Source organism: Bidens hawaiensis, unplaced genomic scaffold, assembly GCF_021521415.1.
Source record: "Bidens hawaiensis isolate Kalapana, Puna unplaced genomic scaffold, B.hawaiensis_p1.1 tig00015920_1, whole genome shotgun sequence".
NCBI lineage: Eukaryota > Viridiplantae > Streptophyta > Magnoliopsida > Asterales > Asteraceae > Bidens > Bidens hawaiensis.
This window is the reverse complement of record NW_027492428.1, coordinates 181,684-198,441: the sequence shown is the minus strand read 5'-3', so window position 1 is coordinate 198,441 and position 16,758 is coordinate 181,684. Positions and strand designations below refer to the sequence as shown.

The 16,758-nt window shown below is 33.8% G+C and overlaps 1 protein-coding gene and 1 pseudogene across 1 annotated transcript; one reads left to right on the top strand and one right to left on the bottom strand.

Moving 5' to 3' along the window:
* Positions 1-231: 231 nt before the first annotated feature.
* On the bottom strand, positions 232-9,663 carry LOC143550075 (small polypeptide DEVIL 2-like). The gene is made up of 3 exons (XM_077040808.1): positions 9,631-9,663; positions 8,641-8,702; positions 232-521 (listed from the first exon to the last, which is right to left on the bottom strand). The coding sequence occupies exons 1-3, from the start codon at positions 9,661-9,663 to the stop codon at positions 422-424; spliced, it is 195 nt and encodes a 64-aa protein (XP_076896923.1). The 3' UTR covers positions 232-421.
* A 1,859-nt stretch (positions 9,664-11,522) lies between these two features.
* LOC143550069 (UPF0496 protein At4g34320-like) lies at positions 11,523-12,741 on the top strand (annotated as a pseudogene).
* The last annotated feature ends 4,017 nt before the right edge of the window (positions 12,742-16,758 follow it).

The window sequence follows — 16,758 nt, the reverse complement described above, 5'->3', positions numbered from 1 at the left end:
ATGAAAATTGTAATGAGTTTATAAGAACGAGATATTGATTAATTGTTATGATAATTAAATTAATATATTTGGTATCTCAACTAATACATTCATCAACTCCAAATAGTTAAATATGAAATCATGACTCATGTAACACAGTATTACTACTAAAATCAACTTAAAATGAATAGTCACACCGTCACACTACAACCCATCATTGGCTACATTTTGCTCCAAGCCAAGTTAAAAAAACAAAATGCTCGATTCGTTAAAATCAATATCTACTACAAAATACGACATAACTTTTCATATAACATGATAAGTGGTCGTATGTTAATCAAAGTGTCAACAATATCTACAACAGACCCGTTTGTGCATTAGCCTCAAGTTTAAATGCTTCTCGGCCCCTTCAAACGAAAGAAAAAAACAAGCTAGTGAATATCTAGTCGTTCCAACAAATAAGCATAACAACACATCTTTTGATGATGTAGAGCCTTCCTCTTTGCTCCTTAAGAAACTTGCCAAGCCTTTTGCTTTGTGACCTTCTCTTTGCTTCATCACTACCCATAGCTATTTGCTTCAAAAGTTAAAAGACAAACGGAGGGTGTTGGGTGTCAAGTAATACTTCAAAAGTTTAAAGACAAATGGAAGTTGTGTTGGGTATCAAGCAAAGGGACAAACTCACCCTTCTTATAAGCATGGGGAAAGGGCAATATTGTCCAATTTTAATAACACCCGTCTCCAAGACACCCACACACAACAAAAAACAATTCCCATTTCATATAATGTCATATTGATATTTTAGTCAAGAATTTAAATAATAAGTTATATTATTCTATAAAATTTGTATATTGCTTTGATTCTTTGAAGCATATAAACATGCAAGGACAAACCACCTTTTTTTTCTCTCCTCACCATCATTTGAAATATATTTGATTACTATTCAATCAATAACTCAAAAGATATTATTATATTTTTTTTAGTTTGCACACCGGGAATAAAAATACATTTGTATTTTAAAATGGATAACAAAAACATGTATTTTCTAAAAAAAAAATTTCTTATGTTTTATTTTGAAAAACTGTTTAAAAAAATGAATACAATAAGTGTCTAAAAGTGGTATTGATGCACTATATCAAATCAAGGTTACTTGTTGTAGCATTATAGGTTGACTTAATGAACCTTTATATATTTTTTAAAATTCTCGTTAAAATTGAAAACTAAGACAAATTACAAGTTACGTGGAAATCAAGGAAACATCTGGAAATTAGAAAAGTGTAGCGTGTATAAAGGGGGACAAGAAGGAGACATAACTAGGATAGTTTAATAATAAGTTTAATGGAGACTTTAGGAACTCAGATAAGTGCATTAAGTATGAATGATAAGTTTGTTCCCGACAATAACCTGAAGAAAAGAGTTTTACCATTATACATGTTTTATCCTATTTTCCTCAGTTGTTATTAGGCTATCCGTTATGGGTTAACGCCCATTGCCATCTCAAGGGCGCCAAACACCTTGCCGTCCTAGTTAAAGCAGGGTGTTAAAGTGAGGAGCGTCAGCCCATAACGTCCGATAGAGATAAAAGAGATGGGCCCCCTTACATACCAATTTTTTATTTCTTTTACATATCTTTTCACTTATGCCATAACAACATGTGAATGGTGGACTAGTTAAAACCACATTGTCTATGTGGCAGTGACGTAACTCTTAATTAGCACTTTTTACTTAGCCTGCAATACCTAGTCTTGTTATATATAGGAGCCCTTGAAAATAAATGTAGTTTAGATAGCGATATACATAATTAGTTGGACACAATAATTTAACGGATTAGATACATCGATGTAATGGAAAGAAAGAATACTTGCTTAATCAAAAGTAATTACAACAATGAACTAGACCAAAAAGTTAGATACGCTCTCTTCAAAAAAAATCTACAAAGTTGTACATGTTAGTATATTTTTAATTTTATCAAATATATTCTTTAGCATTAAAATAGAAGACAAACAGATAACAAGCTGTGCCGTTACATATACTCTTGTATATTGAGTTAGAGACACTTAACCATTAGTCGATGCAATCAATGACCAAAAGCACTTTGTGAAAAATAGTTTTAGAACTAACAAAGCATCAACAGTAAAAAAGAATTTTTTTCACATAGTATATTTCTTTCTTTAATATAAGGAATCATACATGGAGATTTGAATTTTTTCCATGTGGTTATTTGTGGTTAATAATATAAAAATATAAACTTCTTTAAAACCTTATGTGCGGGTTCATGGCAACTTCCAACAGTTCCAATAGTTTGGTACAAATTTATAGAAGAGCCAAAGGATCTTTTATGCAGGTTGATCCAACATTGAAGTTCCTGTTTTGTTGTACCATGAAACGAGGTTCATTGTACGTACTAGTACCACCAGTTCCTCGTATTGTTTCAAGATTGATCCCATGTCTGAGGAAATCAAATTGGATTTCAATGATTTGCAAGCTAGCTGGCTGGCTCTTCCTACAATGTAAACATAATGCATTGAATCAAATATTTGTGTTTCCACGGAGATCCTTCTGCGGTTTGTTGGGAAGTATACCGGGTCCCTTAACTTCAAAACAAAGAGTTCGATCGTATAATCAAACAAGTTAACTAGGCTATAATTAAGCTCGAGTTCACCAACAGGCGGGATTATGAGCCGAGACCTTTAGCTTTAGGGATGCAAACGAGTCAAGCCAGTCGCTAGCTACTGGAGCTCAGATAAATAGAAGGTTCCATACGAGCCGAGCTTTTTCGAGCTTGAGCCGTGCCCGAGCCTCAAATAAAGCTCATTTAGTTACCGAGCTTGAGCCTTGTATTTGAAGCTCATTTAGGCTCGTTGAGCCTTAAGGAGCATTGTGTATTTTTAACTTTTACCACTTTTAGGCTTTTACGTATTCGCTTTACTTTACCCAGTCGAGTTAAAACTGAGCTTTGGCTCATTTAAGGTATTACACTAGCTCGAGCCGAGCTTAGGTAGGTTTAAATTTTTTTCTCATGGTATATAAAAATAACTAAAAAAATGTATCTAAATTAATAAATAATAATCGAGCCAAGCCCAAGCTTGAAAAAACAACTAACAAGCTCGAACTTTAGAAAAAGAGCTCGAAACGAACTGAGCTCGAGTCCTCAAAAGTCAAAACGAGCAGGGCTCTAGCCTAGTCGCGATTGGGCTTGGCTCGGCTCATTTACACCCCCATTTACCTTTAACTTTTGTTATATTTACTTGGGTATGACTTCGTTTATAACTTATGCATGAAAACTTAATGTGTATATTTTGGATTTCGTATGACTTGGATACTTTTTTCTGAATCTTGTATCACTTTAATACTAAAATATTTTGTGGTTAACATATCAATAATCGATCGGATAAAAGAGAGGTTATGTGTAAAGAACGAGAAGTTCCTTTATGTGAAAAATGAATTTTAAAATCGTTTGCTCAATAAAACAAGATGAATTTTTTTATATAGATGGGGAACAAATACGACTAACCATTGCAACTCTAAAAGAGTATAATTGGTTTGTTATTAGACCATGTGTAGTCAAAACGCTCCACCCTTAAGCATTTTATGCCATGTGACATCCCCGTCATCAATGGAGAGTTTCGCAAAAAGTGGTGTAGTGAGCAAAACGTTTCTCTACAATAATTACATATATCCCCTTCTCTCTCCCTTCCTCACACACAATTTTATCAAAACTCATGCCCTGCTAGCGTTTTGTAGAAAACGCCCATCCCAAAACGCCTTGCCAAAACGCTGTGGGGGCGGCGTGGGTCAGTGTTTTGGCCTCATAAATCATCATAACGTCATCCATTACGAATGGCCTTATCACTATAATAGTTGTCAATTATATCGGTGGAGAACGCCAATAAATTAAAGATTTCATAACTGTAACTAAGTTATCACATATGCTCGTCACTAGTGAAATAAGTTGCCATTGAATTTCATAGGCACATCTGATGGGTAGTTGCCACTAGTCTTTATAGTTGCAACAGATGACTAGTTTTCACTCCTCTCTCAGTTTCCAATAATCATGAGTTACCACTATTTTTCAATGCAATGTTTAGTTATCCACACCTCTTAACTCGTATTAATCTATCTTCTCGTTTCTTGTTTGGTATTTCAAGTAATTTTTGATTACCAAAATAGCTTGATGTCACTAAACATCTTTTAAATATGGGTTAAGGACGTAGTGTGGCAACTCTATATAATATTAATTAAGTTTTGAAAAACTGTTCCAATCAGGTCACTCATAAAATCTTTTATTCCAATCAGGTCACTAAAGTTTTCTTTATGTTCTAATCCTAGATATTTTACCTGGATAACAGGTCATGTAATTTTTTTTTAAATTTTAAATAGTTTGACATTGTAAAATATTTTTTGAAAATTGAGAAAAATAAATTTCAAATTGTGAAAAATTGCAAAATAATAATAATAACAATAGTAATAATATGGAAAAATGCAAAAAAAATATAGAAAAAAAAACTTAATTTTTTTGTTGCAATTTTACAGTTTTTTTTCTTCGAAAAATTGCAAAAATAACAACCGGAAAATTGCAACAAAAAAAATGGAAAATTAAAATAATAATAATAATAATAATAATAATAATTATTATTATTATTATTATTATTATTTTGTTTTGCATATTTTCACAATTAATTTTTTTTCTCAATTTTTACTAATTTTGCCACTTTTAAAAAAATATTTAGCAATGTTAAACTATTTAAAAATAAAAAAAAGCTACAAAACCTGCAATTCAGATAAAATATATAAGATTAGAACAAAAAATAAATTTTAGTGACCTAATTGGAAAAAAAGATTTTATAAGTCACATGATTGTAATAATTTCAAAATTTGGTTACTATTTTATAAAGTAAATCCTAGAAAGAATTTTGAAACTAATTATTCTCTTGGAACATCAAGCGATCATTTATTGCAAGAAATCAAACCCGCAAGGGAGAATAAGTTTGTTTTTTTGTTGACGTCACAATATGAATGCGTTGGTAGGATGATCAACTAGGTATAGCCCGTATTACACACGAGTGGAAAAACATATCAACAAATCATATAAATATAGACAACATATTCAACCAACACAAATATGTTCTGAGCAAGATGATACTTTTCGGCTGCCAAAGTAATAAACTAATTATTAATCTTAATACAATAGGTTATAAGAGATAAATAGGAAACTTTAAAAAATATAACCAGCAAATTACCAAGATTAGTGTGAAAATCTCGCAAATATTATAGAAATATGTCGCTTTCAAAAACTCTTCGTCAAGGTGTAAATGTTATTATTTCAGTCAAAATAAGATGTAACAACTAAGTAGAAAAAGTAATAAATTAATAATAACAAAATTACTAAAATTATAATAATTATTATAAATTATAGAGATTATCATTAATAAATAGATAAATATAAGATACAAATAATTGTTTCTTTAATACATAGGTTCTGAATAAAATATATTAATGGACAAAACCAACAACTATATATGATTGATTATATTAAAATCAAATAAATTACATGAATTGTGAAAAATACATAAATACATGAATAATAAAAATATATATATCAATATTAAACAAAAAAATAAGATATCTTATCAACAAATCTTCAACCCATGAAATTAATTATATGAAGTTGGGAACATAACCTGAAATGAGAAAATTAAATATTAATATTCGTTTTACAAATAATAAATTTTAACCGTGGTAATGTTACATGTTATGAAATGTTTGACCAATAATTCATAAAATTCAACTTTAATTTAAATTCGGAAATTTATAAATTTTAAATTACATCGTTTTAGAAATAATAAATTTTAATGATGGTAGTTTTAGACATTATGAATGTTTGTTTAATTAGCCATTTAAAAAGTTCAACTTAAACTTAAATTCAACTTTAATGTTTGAACACGCAATTTAAAAATGTTTGAACAACTTAAACGTTTGACCAACAATTAAATAAAAAAATCAACTTTAATTTAAATTTGGAAATTTAAACTTTTTAATTCAAATCGTTTTAGAAAATAATAAATTGTAATGATGGTAAGTTTAGACGTTATGGAATATTGACTAACCATTTACAAATTTCAACTTTAACTTAAAGTTGGAATTTAAAATTCAAAATTGTAATCGTTTTAAAAATAAAAAAAATTAGTCGTGGTAATGCTATATGTTATGGAATGTTAAACCACTAATTTACAAAATGTTTTAATTGATAACCGGATTATTTGAATCGCGTTACCGGAAAAACGAAATAGGGAAAATCTTCATTGTATCTTCGATTTTGATATAGAACCTAAAGAGATTATAAGAAAATCATATAATAATTAATATAAATACAAACAAAAACGGAAAACAAAAACAATTGTAAATGAAATAAGGAATAATATGATAATCGGACATTAAAGTAGCAAATAAAACTTTACCGGAAAACCGTAATAATATTAAAATATCAATTCAATCTTGGATTTTGATATACAACCTAAAGAGATTATTACAAAATCAAATAACAATTAAAATAAATATAAAACCTTATCGGAAAACTTTACCGGAAAAAGATATAACCTTGCCGGAAAATCATATAACATTGTTGTCCATTAGAGTATAGTATATAACCTTACCGGAAAACGATTAATCCCGATCTACATTACCGGAATATTGAAGATGGTTGAGTTAGTAAGCCGAGAGAGAGAGAGAGTGAGAGAGAGAGAGATATTAAAATGATTAAGGTAGGATAATCTTAAGGTTTAAATATAGTGTAGAGATGATTTGGCAATAATAGAAAAGGTGACGTGGCAGCATAATATACAATATACATAAGACAAATACTCTTGGTGCTGACATGGTTGCCTTTTCTTTTTTCTTTATGAGTGTTTGGAACCATCCCTAGTATTCGTGTGAGTCATTCTGAGACGGGATGTCAGCTGTTCATACAGATTTTAATAATTCAGGTCTGACTTATTCAAAACATCATTAAGGAGGAAACCAACCACCATAGAATAACCATCACCACATGTCATGCCATTGAACCAGAAGGCTATTGGACTAGCGGGCATGTTTGTGCTAATATCAGTAAGTTGAAAACATATGTTTTACATTTTATTTCTTTTTGCTGTGATTTTAAATTTGCAACTTCAAAGTTTATAGATTTGTTAATGATGGCATTTATGTACTTCTAAATTTAGAGTACGCTTAAGTGACGGATTGATAATACTATTGAAATTAAGGCCGATATAATCTATAATTAATCAAAATAAGTTGTCACTAAATTGCTACCAGTTTTTACTAAACAACGTATGATGTCTAATGATTTTATTTAGTAGCTATGTTGTGAAATGGCATATTGATGGTATTTATTTGTTTTGACTTGGTATGATTTGACCTCAATTTAACCATCTTACAATGTAACTTCTAAGTGTCGTGCTCTCGGGTTAACGTCCAGCCCGGCACAGTCAAGAAAAGCTGACACGGATCTAAACACGACTTGAATATTCATTAGTTGACATAAACGGAGTTACACAACATGTTTAACCTATTTATTTACTTATTGGAATTTTAATATTAAGATTGTAAATTTAAAATTAAAAAGACGAAGGTGTATAATACTGTTTTATGTACGTTTCTTTTAACTTTTAAACTTTTTCATGAAATACCTAACCATGACATAAAAAACAACTTGCAAAGACGCCGTTGCAGGGGATCAAACCCGTGTCACCCGGGTGACAGGCGGGAATACTTACCACTATACTACAACGACTTGTTGGATGCTAAATCGTTAGCCATATTTCTCTAAAACAGATTAATTGACGAAAAATTAATAAAAGGAGCAAATTTCATGTTGAACCTGTCACTTTTGAAAGTTGGAACCAATGACGAGTGGTTGTAAAGGATGGTTCGATATTCACATCACATACCAACACATGTTAAACGTGTCCAACACCAAATCAAATTGAAGTCTCCTAATATCTCGGAGAATATTTAATACAATAATAATTCGTTTATTATTATAGATAAGTTAGTCTTATCCGATAAGTTAGTCTTATTTTATTTAATCCTATTTGTTTTGGATTCAAATTGTGTATTTGAGTTAGTATAGGATTGGAACCGTGGGCTTATATATACTCTAGGTTCAATGTATTAGTTAAAATTATTAAGTTTTTCTCGTTAGTCGTTTTCTTAATAAAAGAGTTGATCGTGTGTTGATCAAATCCTCGTGTTCGTGTTGTTGATTCACCTGCCCTAAAGTTTAACAAGTGGTATCAGAGCCAAGGGCTCATACCGGGAAACGGTTTGAAGATTCGGGGCAGCCTCCGCCGATGGGTGTGTCCGCCGGTGGAGGGCAGGTGTGAAGAAAGGCTTGGGTCGTAACTAAGAAATTAACAACAGTAGACGAAGGCGGTGAGCTGTTTCGAGTCGTCCATAATCGTGCGGGAGTGCCGTGTGCGACGACAGGGAACCGCTATTGAGCATCTAGGTCTGTGGCTAGATATCAATCTTGGTTGGTTAATGGCGCATGCCAAGAAGATTTTTCCATCTGCCGGTTTTCTTAATAAAAGAAGTATGTTACTGGTTCTTGTTTGTCAAACCAAAGTTGGTGTACATGAGATTGTTGCTTGCAGCCAAAGTAACAATTTATTCTTCCTTGTTCGTAAATAAAGAATAGATTCAAGAAGTAATATGGTTTCCTTGTTCTATCCATGAGATCAGTTCTTAATCGGGTAGTCGACTTCTTGTTCTTTCTTGATTTGTTTGTGATTGTCATAGGCTCCACTGAGTTCTTCTTGATCATGATCTGCACATAAGGGGCTGCAATCCTTTTTTTTTTTTCTGTTCGTACAAGTGAGAATACCATGTGCGTTGGATTACTTGTTTTTTTTGGCTTAACAAATAAAGTAGCTTACAACCAAAGTTTAATTTGAATTTTCTTTCTGTTCGATTGAAAGAAAAAAAAAGAGAACAATTGCAACTATGTGATCCAGATTTTAGTTTGATTTTCCCGATCGAACCGATATCACGGTGAGTTTTGGATCGAAGATGTGTCCGATAATCATGAACGAGTTGTGATCTGTTTGTCGGGTTAGTGATTGAACCGCTTGAAGTCGAAGGAAGCGAGGCCGGCTTCTTAACTTTGTTTAAAGTAGAAAAACAGATTGAAGTAAGGTTTGTCTAGGTTCTGAGCGCGGCTTAAGAGACCAAGAGACCGATCGTAGGAAGCAAGGTTCAATCAAAGGTGTGTCCAGGTTTGACCAGTTTGCATCCAGTTTTTTTGGGTTGCATTTAGGTTGTGTGTCAACTTAGTTTTGGCGAGTTGAAGGTATCCATGATGATTTTCCATCACCGTGTGTCGGGATGGTTAAATTTGCGCGTGTCGAGCAGTGATGTTGTGTCAAGGTCGTGTGTCGATATGGTTAAATCTCCGTGTGTCGGGATGATAAAATCTCCGTGTGTCGGGGTAGTTTAGCGGGCTGAATCGATGACCCAATAGTCCGAGTGGTAGCGTTATCAAGCTGTCTAAACGAGACAACATCATCATATGTTCGGGGTCTGGTTTCAGGACCAAATTGTAACATACATGGCAACAACGATTTAGGTTGTTGACAACAACGAGGGATGAGTTACGGAGCTAGAACCAGTAGCTAAAAATGGCGACATAGTTATGGTTCTGGGCTGTCAAATTAGAAGACAGCAGGCTCGATGGTTTCGGTTTCCGTTTGTACGAACAATGGGTTCGTAGGAGACCACCAGAGTAAGGCATGCAACAAATGTGTTTAGAGGTAGTAAGTTGAATGGTGTCCTATATCTTGTGTAGATTAAGGAGTAACGAATCAAGATGCAACTTCGTGTGAAGGCGTGTGATGAGTCCAAGAATCAAGTCCAAAGATATACGAGTGTTTCGGGTTGTGAGAGACCTTAAAGGAACATGTATGAATCTAGAGGGAGCGTTGGAATTCAACATTTGAGCCGATGTCGGAAGATGTGACCTGTTGTGTTGAGTCACAGTTTGTTTCGAGTCGAGGTGCTTCGTGTTTGTCACGGTTAGAAGAAGTTTGGTGTTGAGAGGGAGTGTTAAACGTGTCCAACACCAAATCAAATTGAAGTCTCCTAATATCTCGAAGAATATTTAATACAATAATAATTCGTTTATTATTATAGATAAGTTAGTCTTATTCGATAAGTTAGTCTTATTTTATTTAATCCTATTTGTTTTGGATTCAAATTGTGTATTTGAGTTAGAATAGGATTGGAACCGTGGGCTTATATATACTCTAGGTTCAATGTATTAGTTAAAATTATTAAGTTTTTCTCGTTAGTCGTTTTCTTAATAAAAGAGTTGATCGTGTGTTGATCAAATCCTCGTGTTCGTGTTGTTGATTCACCTGCCCTAAAGTTTAACAACACAAACTTCAAAACCCGACACTATACCATTAATATATATATGGTGATGGTATGTATCTAAATATCAGAACCATTTACTAGGTTGAGAAAGACAAGCATGTGTTTACATTAGAAAGAGCTTTATCTAAAGTTTTTTTTGCCTCTTTTTATGGTCATGTTTTGTAAAAATCAAATGAGGTTTAGGTAATGAGTGAGGACAGGTAAATTTGAATCAAAATAGGATCAAATAAAAGTTTCTTAATTTTCAAAATAAGTATCATGTTAGTATAAAAGTAAAAACGTTTTAAAAACAGTGAATAAGGGGGTTGCCACTCCCTTTAGGCGCTATTCTTGTAGCTAGCGCTACTACCCCATCCTCATTTGACTGATCAATGGTTGTGACTGGTTCACACATAAAATAAAATAAAATAAAATAAACGATTAACTAATGATTATAATCTTAGTTAGTCAAAGCCCCTAAAGTATGGCGAAAGTTTAGTCATGACAATTGAACAAACTTTGTGAAAAAAAAGCAAGAAATAATCACTATACTAGACATACTTATTAACACACTTTGAATGTGTATGCCACTATGCCCATTGGAAAATGGTTATATTCAACAATTTCTTAAAAATTCTTCAATTCTTCCTCCAACGGAAAACATGTAACGCAATTGGCCATGTGGGCTACGAATTGTGCATTACATTATTATTATTGAACGATAAGCTATTTAGGTCACAACAACTTTTAGAAATAGTCATCTTATCTAGACAGAAGAATATACAAACACTAACATGCTCGTTAAGAATGTGATGACTAAGTACAAGTTCAAGTCAATATAAGTACCTCTAAATAAGCGTTTTCAGATGATTCATACACGAGTCACGTATTCTTTAAACATGATTTGGTATCTTCGGACCCATTGATAAAAAAATAGTCAAAAGTCAAATAAGATACCTTTGACTGATGGGCACTTTGGTAATTTTAATTTTGACCCAGTCATCATCCGAACCTTCTACCGCATCTTCCTCATCAAACACATTTCACTTCACTTCACTTCACATTCAACACCACACACAGTTGACTTCACTTCACTTCACATTCAACACCCAGCTGGGATCTTCATTCATCAAACCATGGGTTCCATATGCAGCACAGACTCCATCAACCACCACTCTACATCATCTTCTTCAAACACTCCATCAATCTCTACACTCCACCTCACTTCAGATCTAACATCTTACCAACACGCATGCCGTTCAGATCCAGACATCCAATCGTTAGACTCCTCTCTTCAATACCGAACAACCCGCGTCATCAACTCACTCGCCACCGGTGTCGAAGTCCGGTCACTCTCCCTAGACTCCCTCCGTTAACTCACCGGCGGCCTGTTAGACATGACCCAAGAAGTAGTCAACATATTAATTGAATCCAAAGAAGACATTTGGAACAACGATGACTTGTTCTCTTTAGTTAAGGATTTCTTCGATCTTAGCATTTTAACTCTCGATTTCTGTAATTCGCCTGAAGACTGTTTAAAAAACGCTCGTCACAGCTTATCTTTTTTAAATATTGCGATTACCCAGTTCGACGGAGGTACTGATTTTGTGGAAATCATTAACCATTTTACGAAATTCGAATCGTTAGACGCCCCATTTACCGAACAGTTTTTCGAACTGTTTCACTCGGTTTACAAACAGCAGGTTTCGATGTTGAAGAAGTTGCAAATTCAGAAGGTGAAGGTGGATAAGAAGTTGAAGTCGGTCAAGGCGTGGAAGCGGTTAAGTAATGTGATATTCGTGGTAACGTTTAGCACGGTTTTGATTTGCTCGGTTGTGGCTGTGGCCGTGGCGGCTCCTGCGATTGTGACGGCGTTGGCGGCTGCGGCTGCCGTGCCGCTTCCGCCGATGGGGAAGTGGGTGAACTCGTTGTGGAAGAAGTACGAGGCGGAGTTGAGAGGGCAGAGGGAGATGATTAATTCGATGCGGATTGGGAATCGGATTGTGATTTAAGGATTTGGATAGTATTAAGGCGTTGGTGGATAAGTTAGGGGTGGAGATGGAGGGTTTGGTTGCGAACGCGCAGTTTGCGATTAAGGAGGAGGATGAAGATGCGGTGGCGATGGCGGTGGAGGAGATGAAGAAGAGTGTGAGTGATTTCGAGAGAACGATTGATGAGTTGATATAAATGTTGTAGGGATGTAAAACGAGCGAGAATGGTGATTGTGCAGAAGATCTCAAAGCACCCCAGTGGCTCCGTTTAGTAGTTTAGTAAGTTAATATGCTGCAAAATTTTCATACTTTGCTGGAAAAATCTGTGCATTCGACAAACAAATGCTCAAATGTTCAACTTATGGCATATATTATGACATAGCTTTATAACATAATGATGATCTTTCATTGGCAAATTTGCCAATCCAAACATATGAAAACAGTTATAGGTTGGTTGATCATAATGTCTTCTGATGCATCTAAGATGTTTGATAAAATGTCAATCCTAATTTGTCTTGTGATGCATCATGCATCTAAGGGGTTTGATAAATTGGCAAATCCTAATATATTTTGTAAGGCTTCTAAGGTGTTTGATAGAATGTGATGTATTAAGGTATACTTGATAAAATGTGATGTATTTACGGTGTTTGATAAAATGTGATGTATAACAATAAAAGTACATCAATACCAAAATTCTCAATGTCATTTCTTTTGGTAGCTAGCCCTTGATAGTGTATACGTTCTTCACATTTTGATCGTTTGGTTAATGGCATTCGAGGCTGCCTTTTAGGTCCGGACTCTTGACAATATTAAGTAGTATGTGTAAGGGTTTGCTCTTGAGACCAGATGGCGCAAGAAGGCAATGAGCGAACGAGAAATTTTAAAAGTTTAACCTCAAAGCTAAATTTGGTGCATATGAGGTCTTAGAACCGCTCATCAACAAATGATCTTAAAGTATTCTTGTGTGTTCTTGAGTTTTAGTGGTTTTAAGTTTTTGGATGAAATGTTTTTGCAAAAAACTTTTAGTAAATGAATCGCATAGAATAGAAATAAACATTTTTAGTGCAAATTTGTGTATGAATTAAGATAAGGTAAGTGCATTTTTATAAAACGTGTGAAGACGGGTTGAAATGTATATTGTGCAGCAAAAAATTGTACGATAGGATTGCTATATTTATTAAAAGAAATACAGTATCCGTGCTTAAATATATATTAATGAGACTGAGGCATCTAAAGTCCTATTTATGGATGTGCTAAAAAGTTCTCAACGCAAAAAGAATACTGCGGGCCTCGGCTTTCACCTTGAGCCACTGGCGAAGCTTGGACGAAAATGTCGAGATGGCCATACTTGATACATATAAAAATTTTCATAAACAGGATGACAGGGCTCAATATTTTTGGAAAAACGCATAAATTTACACTACTGAGCAAAAAAACAAGGGTAGCTTCAGGCCACAATACAAGCTTTGCCCTTGCTTTAAGCAGCCAAAAAACTAAGTATAAACCAACTAGGGATGTTCATGGTCCGGTTCTCGCTGTTTTTAGGTCAAACCGTGACCAAACCGTTAGAAACAGTTTTTTTTTTTATTTTTGTAATCCAAGACCAAACCGTTGAACTCTTAAACCGAACCAAACCGCTAGTAACGGTTTGATTTTACAGTTTGAGCTCGTTGACCTTTGATACAAGATGTCCAAAATAAGTTTTACACTTATACATAAGAGATTTCAAAAGTAATATAGATGATTTCAACATTAATAACATAAAACAAAAAGAGTAAAATGTCATTTTCATCTTTGTGGTTCGGCAAATAATACAAATTTAGTTTAAAAAGTTTATTTTTTTCATATGGACCATCCACGTTTCTCAATTCTTCCCAATTACATCCAAATCAATAACTCCGTTAAATTTAATTGTTAAGTCACAGGTAGACATGTATTTTCATTCTTTCTTTATTACTAGTAAGAGTGCCCGCGCGTTGCAGCGGGGACACAATTATGATTCAGTTAGTAGGGGGTTAGTTGTGTTACCGACATTTTCGCTAGTAAATTTTTGTTTCGTGTATTTTACGATAGTAAAATTTGATTTATGTATAGTTTATGATACCAATAATTTTAGACAACAATATTAGCGCAAAATACATGAGTAAAAAAAGCATTATACACGTATTTGTTTATTTTTTTTTTGTTTGATTGCGTTTGATTAACATGTCAAATGTTGTAGTTTTAATTAAACATTTGTTTAAAGAACATGTTATAGGTTTTAGTTGAACTAAAAGATGTATAAATAATTGAAAGTCTTAAGCATAGCAAAGAAGATGAATCCAAGAAAAGAAACTTTTGTATGTCTAAAATAATAAGTTGTGCATGATTGAAATAAAGCAGATGATAAAGTTATGAATTCAAAGTTGGTACCAAAACAAAATCTTTATGGGGTTGCTAAAGTCTCGGTATAAACAATGGCTTGCCGTCCTTTATAGTATAACAGATGATAGTACGATTCGTTGTCATTCTTACTTGTGTCTATCTCGTAAATAAATCCATCATTTGAGACGGCCATAAATTTGCGGGTTGTGTTGATGTATCTTATAGTCAACCCTAATAGTATAGGCCTTATTGGAGGAAATACCCATACCTTTCTCCAGGCATCACCTGTCATCTTCCACAGATCTACAGTCCAAAAAGGTAAACCATGAGTAACAAATATGTGGAGGTGATTGTGAATAACAACCAAATGTGCATCCGAGGGTTTTGTTGGAACTTTTGGGAAGGTTGTTTTATGGAATTTCTCTGTTTGCGTATCAAAAGCGAACAACATGACACGTCCCCGTGAATATGTGGATTTGACAACAAAATACACAACTCCATTATTGAAAGTTTCGGTAGAGCATTCATGGTCCTTCGTTCTCAACTGGTTTTTGTTTATGGTTCCAATTTTTTCCGGACAGCTAGTTCTTGTGAGTACTTGTATAATTTTGTTTTCCCATGGTCACGTTTTACATGGAGGAGGGTATATTCATTTGAATCTTGTAAGTACAATCCAACAGTGTCAGACTGTGGGTTGAAAATGCCTCTTGTAGATGTGGTAGGTAGAGTAGTATATGCAATTGTTAGGGGGTTCCAGATGACAAGTGTTCCAGTATTGCGAAAACATAAACAAATTAGGCCATTTGTAGTTGTAAGAATGTTAACTTCACGTGGATTTGCCTCATACGGTAGTGGGACAACAATATTTGATGTAGGATCTGGGTATGTTGAAGTAAGCGAGTAGATTGAAGTGTGCCACGTTCGTAGGACTACGATTTTTTGGTTGTAAAATCGCTGAAAGTAGCGACAATGCAATGTGTTAAATATTCTTGTTGAAAGTAATGAGAGCCACTCTTTGCATACACTTTTACACCGCGCTACATACGTAGATTGGAGCCTTAGAAATACGTTAAACAAAAGTATATCTCTATGGACCGCTTGAATCGAAGTTTTACGTGATGTGTACATAGCTTTGGTAAATATTTTTGCTCTTTTAGGCATGTCTTTCACGGAGTTTTGTACCTGCATCACAAGGTGTTATACACAAGTCATATAGATGATAAATAGTTCCGAAATTTGAAAACAGTATGCGATCGAGATGTTGTGTAGGACGAAGTTATATTATCACCGACATGTTACTTACAAAGCATGATAGGAAGTCGTGTTAGATTGTAAGGGTAGTTGGGTGATGCAGAAAAATAAATAATGATTCTTCTAGTATTAGTTTATTTTTTTGATTAAACTGATACATTTATTTAGGAGGTCATGAATTGGAAGAAATAACCTCATAGAGCGTAAGACTAAGTACGTTTGTAACTTTGTTTCATGAGAATATAATTGTCAAGTGAACACAACGTGGAAACGCCGTGAACATCATGATCAGTTGGTCATATAGTTGGGGTTTGTGTTTTATTGATAATGGAAGTGTGTCGCCTAATATTATGAAGTTTTACACTTTAGGTTGGTTTAAGTTGGTTAAAGTTTAAGGAAATAAATAAAATAATTTTTTTTTGTTTTCAGCTAGCAGTCAATCATAGTAATATTCTAAAAATCACCCACTCAACCAAATACATATAATCAATATAACGATAAACTTAAATTTCATTAAAAAGACGTAGAAACTGAGAAACACTATAGATGGTTCTTATGTAACTGCGTTTGTTAAATATGAAAAGTAACTAAGATTATATATTCGGTGCCACTACGGTTTCCAAGAACACCGCACCTACACCGGCATCCAAGAATTGACGGTGTGAAAATATTAAAGAGGCCTCATATCTGGCGATTTCATAAAGGGTATGTGAGTTACTCATCACAAACCACTTCCCATTCGTCATGTAGTGTGTCATTGAGCACC

Excerpts from the sequence above, each read along its gene's own strand:
- LOC143550075 (XM_077040808.1), bottom strand. The coding sequence starts at position 9,663 with ATGTCGCCATTTTTAGCTACTGGTTCTAGCTCC. Across the intron at positions 8,703-9,630 it reads TAGCTACTGGTTCTAGCTCC|AACAAGGAAACCATATTACT; the intron begins GTAACTCATCCC and ends TCTCATGGATAG. Across the intron at positions 522-8,640 it reads CGAACAAGGAAGAATAAATT|GTCACAAAGCAAAAGGCTTG; the intron begins GTTACTTTGGCT and ends AGCAAAGAGAAG.